General features: G+C 53.8%; 1 protein-coding gene across 1 annotated transcript; it reads right to left on the bottom strand.

The window, feature by feature from the left end:
* Positions 1-2,163: 2,163 nt before the first annotated feature.
* On the bottom strand, positions 2,164-6,296 carry CDKN1B (cyclin dependent kinase inhibitor 1B). Its single transcript, XM_038754758.1, has 3 exons — positions 5,179-6,296; positions 4,102-4,232; positions 2,164-2,237 (listed from the first exon to the last, which is right to left on the bottom strand). Exons 1-2 carry the CDS (start codon positions 5,660-5,662, stop codon positions 4,111-4,113), a joined length of 606 nt encoding a protein of 201 aa, XP_038610686.1. The 5' UTR covers positions 5,663-6,296; the 3' UTR covers positions 2,164-2,237; positions 4,102-4,110.
* Between the last annotated feature and the right edge of the window lie 931 nt (positions 6,297-7,227).

The following is a 7,227-nucleotide window of genomic DNA, read 5'->3' as shown; positions in this document are numbered from 1 at the left end:
GCGCTTGGGAAGTACAAGTTGGCAACATAGAGAGACGGTCCCTACCCAACAGTGGGCTCACAGTCTAGAAGATGGTAGGGAGTGGGAAACCGATTTTTGCTTTTGCGAAGCTAACGTCGAAATCGATTTCTAGATGACCTTATCATCATCATTATCAATCGTATTTATTGAGCGCTTACTATGTGCAGAGCACTGTACTAAGCGCTTGGGAAATACAAATTGGCAACACATAGAGACAGTCCCTACCCAACAGTGGGCTCACAGTCTAAAAGGGGGAGACAGAGAACAAAACCAAACATACCAACAAAACAAATAGAATAGATACGTACAAGTGAAATAAATAAATAGAGTAATAAATATGTACAAACATATCACACACCTGCCAAAAGGCAACCGGTGCCAATATATTGAGAAATCCTAGTCTGAAACTCAAAAGCCCTGGTGTGCGGAGCACCAAAGATTTAAGCAAAGACGAAATGTTACCCCCATTTTCACTGTCAATTAAAATAAGTTATATACTTATATTAACATCTGCCTCCCCTCTGGACTATAAACTTCATGTGAGCAGGGAACCCCAGCACTTAGAACAGTGCTTTGCACATAGCGCTTAATAAATGCCATCATTATGTCTACCAACTCTTTTGTGTTGTGTTTCACCAAGCACTTAGTTTAGTGACCAGCACCCATCAGCGCTCAATAAATACCACTGATTGATTGATTGGAGACATAAAAAATATTTTCAAACAGAGGAATCCTAGTTCTGTGTCTCCCAAATCGGAGCCAAAGGCTTGGGATGGGTTGATTCTCCACATCTTTTCGGGAAAAGTGCTGGTTCTTCTGAGAGAAGACCCTGGGGTGTTGAGGGCCGGGGGAGAACCAGAATTTGAATCCAAGAAAATCAATCAATCAATCATATTTATTGAGCGCAGCTTGACTCCTTGTTTAATGATGGTCTAATATCGTCCTTCCCCCTGTCACCCTTGATCCTGTAATGACACTTCAAATAGCAGTCCAACTCTGAAAAGATATGGCAATTTTCTTTATTGATTGCTGGATGTGAAACAATGATCGGCATCTCTTTCGCATTACATAAAAAATTAAACTTGGCTCAGTCTGCAAACTTTTAAGCACAGCCATATTTGACAGAAAACAAGAAAAAACTAACATCTACTCAATAGAGCATTTACAAATGCACAAAACACGCCACTTTGGCTTTATAGGGAACATTATTCTCTTCTAGATTAAAAAAAATCTCTTTTTAACATAAATAAGTTAGTTTAATTTTTCAGTGTCTTTACAGAGTTATGTACACAGGTACACTTCAAAAATTTTGTTTGTTTTATACATGTACAGATACACAGGCAATGTAGAAATACTGTTTAAAGATGTAGTATCCTTCCCTGCCCTCCCCCAACCCGCCCCATCCCATCCCCACTCCACCCCCCCGACCTATATTCAATTTCCCCCCAGAAAAAAACAAAACAAACCACCTCCTACCCCTGGGCAAATTAGCAAAATAGAATAACTTGAAAATTTTAAAAAAATATTCCATGATTTTCAGACTTGAGTCCCAGATCCCTTCAGAACTACCCAGGGTGCAAAGAGCAGATGCAGTTTTAAAAGGGGTTTGCACTGGTTTATATATTTTTTAAAAAAGCCTTTTGCTGCTACATAACGGAAACTTCAGAGCTCCCAACTCTTAATAAGCTTAATGTAATAATAAATAGCAATCTGCCGTTGCCAGTGTTCAGATTCTGGTATAATCTTTTTAAAAATGAAATATTTGATCCCACTTAAAGGGACAATACATCTTTAAGGATAACAACTCAAAAAAAACCCCAATAAAAACCCTACACTACTTCTCTTTCATGCAAGTCATATACTTTTCTTGCTAGAATTTGAAGCAAGTTTTCCACACCCTCCTCTTCCTCAGCAAGCCCCCTCCCCCCCACCCCCAGTTTATGTGCTACATAAAAAGTAAAAACTATATACACAGGTAGTACAATGAAGCAAATAAGGAAAACCTAATTGCACAATGCTACATCCAATGCTTTTAGAGGCAGATCTTTTAAGAAGGCCTTAATCTTAGTGTTGTGTTGTTACTTTTTCAGTGCTTGTACAAGATCTCCATTCCTTAAAGAGTCAGCGATATGTATTTTTTTAAATCGAATTTATATCTTCCTTTCTTCATCAAGCACTTTCGTAACCGACGAACAAGGAAATGCATATTCTCAATCCTGCAAGAGAAAGGGGAGGAAGAAATCAGAAAAAGGTGCGGCCTCCTCCTCGGAATTCTACAGGTGGGAAAGTTTCCCTTTGCATCGGAGGACATTCATTTCCCAAGTGAGACGGGAAAGTTCCCCTTTGCATCAGAGGATATTTGGTTCCCGAGTGAGACGATGCTAAAGTGGGATGATTTAGGGAAGGCCAGGCGATGAGCTACTGTACAGGGACGGATGCAGGAACGGAGGGATCTGTTTGATACGGAGAGCTGCGTTTTCCCCAGCAAGAAGCCTGGGAACAATATCTTGCCATCTCCCAGGCCTTCCACTGAGGGTTTTGATCTCTCCTCCACTTCTGTTTAGGGAATCCGGGTCAATAACAGCCAGAAGGATCAGGGCCCTGAAATCTCAAGAAATGACCACCTTAATGATCAACACCAGTTTTTAATTTGGGGAAAATGACTTGGGGGGTTGAATAAAGAGTGAATAGGCCTCTGTCGGGTCCCACATGGGGCTCTATGTGTCTCCCACCCCTTCCAGCCCGGAGGCTCTGAGACACACTGGCTATTATTCTCCGGGAGAGAAGCTAAAAGACTTCAAGAGGTCACACCTTTTTATTAAGCTGGGCGGATGGGTGCAATTTTGATCCAAACTGCTTTTCGGGGACCTGAGTCACTAAGGGAAGGCATTTCTAGGATTCTCTGAATTTTGGAGGTGGGGGAAAATGTGCTCCCACCACCACTGTCCTCTAAAACCTTTTCCAGCCACCCAGAAACTTGTCCGGTTCCGGTTTTTCTGTAAAATCAATTTTACAATTAGCCTCCAGGACCTAAAATGCCGGACTGCTGTTTCTCAGTAAGTAAATACATAAACAGACCTTCCTCCTCCTCCTCCTTCCTCCGGCGTTCGGTCCATTTAAAAAGTTTCAGGCGGCCCTGACACCTATTATTCATTTCCCCTTCAAACACCCAAATAAACAGTCAGTTGTAGCGCAATTTGCATACACATGCTGACGTGTTCCTGGATTCCTTAGCTCAGCTCAAATAACTTCTACTTGAAATTTGCTCCCTATCAGAAATCCCAGTTAGAAACTTGGGCTTTAAAAGAGAGCGAGAGAAAGGAGAAAAAAAAAAAAAAAGTTTTCCCCACCACTTTGAAAAGAGGTAGACGTGGCATGCTCCTTTCGCGCACCCCCCCTCCCCAAAAAAGAGATCCAAACTGAATAACCAAAGCTACCCCACCTCAATTTCCAACCTCTGTGTGACCCACGGGTCCCACAGGATTCCCTCACCCACCCAAGAGGATTAACCCTTCGTTTGCCGCCCTGCGCCCGGACATCTGTGACCGGTGGCCTGCTTGAAACCCTCCAGCCCCGGGGGTCCCGGGAGGGTGGTGGGCCCTGGAGGTGGCGGGGGGCAGTCCTCGGGAAGTGGGGGTGGGGGAATCCCACGGAGACCGGGAGGTTTTGACTTTATTAGATCAGGAAAACAGCCTGGTCATTGTTCCAGCCGCATCTTCCACCCCCAAGCCCCCCATCTATTATCTAGGGCTCCCTTGGCTAGGGTGGGGGGCCAGGACAGAAGCAGAGGAGGGGGCTGGAGGGCTCAATCAATCAATCGTATTTATTGAGCGCTTACTGTGTGCACAGCACTGTACTAAGCGCTTGGGAAGTACAAGTTGGCAACATCTAGAGACAGTCCCTACCCAACAGTGGGCTCACAGTCTAAAAGCTCAGGGGGAGGGAGATGGGGGGCTCAGCTTGGCACACCTGGAGAAGGCCTGCAGGTTCCTAGCTTTGAGCTGGGCCGGTCCTCCTCCGGCCTGCCCGTCCTCCCCGCACCCACGGGATCCCCCAGTGCTCCCCACAGCGCTTACCCACCCGAGAGGTTTACGTCTGACGCCTTCTGAGGCTCGGCTTCTCCGGCGTCTGCTCCACCGCCCCGGTGCCCGGGGCACCCCCTGGCACCCCTTCTTCCGTGGGGTGGGCTCTCTTGGTTGGAGGAGAAGAATCTAAGGGGGAGGGAGGGGTTGGGGGGAAAAAAATCATCCGAATGAGAGGTCGGTCCAAGGACCAGGGGAAGAAAAAACAACAGCTACCACTAAAAAAAAAAAACAAACCCAAACAAACAAAAACGAAACACACGCCATAACCCAAGGCGGGGCAGGGGGTTTGCCAGGGGAACACCTGCCTCTCTCCGGGGGGGCCCCAATTCCTTCTCCTCCTCCCAGGAGGGACCCCCGGGGGGTCCCCTCGTCCCATCCTGGGTTTCTCAAAGGGCTCAGAACCCCCCCCACCCCAACTCCGGGGGTGGCTCTGGGACCCTCGCTGGAAAGGGGTGGGGGGCTGGGGAGGTTTGATGGGTGCCTGAGGGGGATGGGAGGTTGGGGGTTAGTGTGTTTGAGGGGTGCCTGGGGGGATGGGAGGTGGGGGTTAGGGTGTTTGAGGGGTGCCTGGAGGGATGGGAGGTGGGGGTTAGGGTGTTTGAGGGGTGCCTGGGGGAGATGGGAGGTGGGGTTAGGGAGGTTTGATGGGTGTCTGGGAGAGATGGGAGGTGGGGGTTAGGGTGTTTGAGGGGTGCCTGGGGGGGATGGGAGATTGGGGTTAGGGTGTTTGAGGTGTGCCTGGGGGGATGGGAGGTGGGGTTAGGGAGGTTTGATGAGTGTCTGGGAGGGATGGGAGGTGGGGGTTAGGGTGTTTGTTTGAGGGGTGCCTGGGGGGATGGGAGGTGGGGTTAGGGAGGTTTGATGGGTGTCTGGAAGGGATAGGGTGTGGGAGGTCGCGAAGGGGCCGGGGAAAGGGATCTGATGGGGGCCTGGGAGGATGGGAAGGGGGGGTTCGGGGCGAGGGGCCTGTGTTGGGGGGACGGGGGTGTGGAGGAGGTTTGATGGACACCTGAGGGTGGGGATGGGGGGAGGTCTGATGGGAGGGGGGGGGCCAATTTCAAAGGTGCGTTACCGTCCGGGGCGGGTCGTTTCCTGGGCGCCGGACAGCGGTCGGGGAAGCCCGTCTGCCTTTCGGACGCATCAGTCTTTCGTCCCGCCAAATGGGTGTCCTCCCCTTCGTCGTCGTCGTCGTCGTCGTCGTCGTGGTGGTGGTCTCTGTCGCAGTCCTGGCGGTGGGGGGCCGGGTCTCCGGGGCGGGCCCCCCTCGGGGGCGGCGGCGGCCGGCGGTAGAAGTCGGGCAGGCCGTCCCCCTCGACGGGCCGCCACTCGTAGCGGCCGTCCAGGGGCCGGTGGCGACGGAAGTCGAAGTTCCAGCGGCGCCGGCAGGCCTCGGCCAAGTCGCGACAGTGTCGCCTTAGGTCCCGGGCCAGCTCGGCGTGGTCCACGGGGCCGAAGAGGTTCCTGCAGGCCGACGGCTTCGGGTGGTCGCGCTCGGGCTGCGGGGCCTCCATCCGCTCCAGGGTCGGGCTCCCGCTCGAGACGCGCACGTCGGACATCCTGGCCGGGCCCGGGCCCGGGCCCCCGACCGGCCCTTAGATCCCCCGCCCCCCGCCGAGGCCTGCCCTGCCGCTTCGGGCCCCGCCGACCCGTTGCATAAGCCTCGGGAGCCCGGGGATTGGGGGCTGCGGAGGGGGGCTGGGGACGGGGGCTGCAGAGGGGGCCCCCTCGGTGGTCACCGCGGGGTCCGATCCGATGCCGAGGGGACGACGAAGGTGGGGGGAGGAAAGAGGGGGGACCCCCGGAAAATCTCCCTGCCGATCTAAAGCAGAGAAGTGGGGTGGGGGGTGATCAGAGAGGAAAGGGGGGGGACGAAAAGTGGGGTGGGGATTATAAAAAAAGAGGCAGGGGGGAGGAGGAAAGTGGGGTGGGGGATTAAGAAAAGAGTCAGGGGGGAGGCGAAAAGTGGGGTGGGGGATTAAAAAAAAGAGTCAGGGGAGAGGCGAAAAGTGGGGTGGGGATAAAAAGAGAGCGAGGGGGGAGACGAAAAGTGCGGTGGGGGAGACGAAAAGTGGGGTGAAGGATAAAGAGGTAGGGAGGGATACGAAAAGCTGGGTGGGGGACGAAAAAGGAGGCAGGGGGAGACGAAAAGTGGGGTGGTGGGGATCAAAGAGGCTGGGAGGGAGACGGAAAGTGGGGTGGGGGATGAAAACAGGCGGGGGGGACGAAAAGTGGGGTGGGGGAGATCGAGGAGGAAGGGGGAGGCGAAAAGCGGGGTGGGGGAGATCAAGGAGGAAGGGGGAGGCGAAAAGTGGGGTGGGGGCGGATCAAAGAAGGAGGGGAGGGCCGCAAAATCGAGTCCCAATCCGGGGCGGGGGGGACCCCCAAAGCCCAGGGGCGCCCGCAAACCTCTCCGGGGGTCCGCTCCGCCCGGCGAGGCCGAGGCCTGGGGAGGGGGGGGAGGGCCGGGCCGGGGGGGAGGGGGCCGGGCGGCAGGGGGGGGAGGGGGAGCCGCACCCCAAAAGGCCTGGCCGCGGCGGGGGGGGGGCGGGGGGCGGAGGCTGAGCACTTTTTCCCCTCGGTGGCCCAATATGGCGGTGGCGGGGAGGCCGACGGAGGGGGAGGTGATTGACAGCGGAGTCTATTTAAACAGGCCCGGCTACTCATTGGCCCGGGCCCGGGAGCCGCCCCGAGGCAGGGGGCTGGCCCGCCTGGGCCCCCGCCGGCCTTAAGGTAGCCCCGGGCCCAGGGTCGCAGCCCCCTCAGGACCCTCTCGGGGACCCCCCCCAAGCCCCTGCTCTGGCCTTGGGGACGGTGTAGCCCCTTGTTGGGTAGGGACCGTCCCCAGATGATAATAATATCATATAATAATAATATAATAGAATGGCATTTATTAAGCGCTTACTATGTGCAAGGCACTGTTCTAAGTGCTGGGGGTATACAAGGTGATCGGGTTGTCCCCCAGGGGGCTCACGGTCTTCATCCCCATTTTACAGATGAGGGAACCGAGGCCCAGAGAAGTGAAGTGACGTCCCCAAAGTCACACAGCTGACAAGTGGCAGAGCCGGGATACGAACCCATGACCTCTGACTCCAAAGTCCGTGCCCTTTCCACTGAGCCACGC

The sequence above is a fragment of the Tachyglossus aculeatus genome, chromosome 11, assembly GCF_015852505.1.
Source record: "Tachyglossus aculeatus isolate mTacAcu1 chromosome 11, mTacAcu1.pri, whole genome shotgun sequence".
NCBI lineage: Eukaryota > Metazoa > Chordata > Mammalia > Monotremata > Tachyglossidae > Tachyglossus > Tachyglossus aculeatus.
This window is presented reverse-complemented; position numbering and strand designations above follow the sequence as displayed.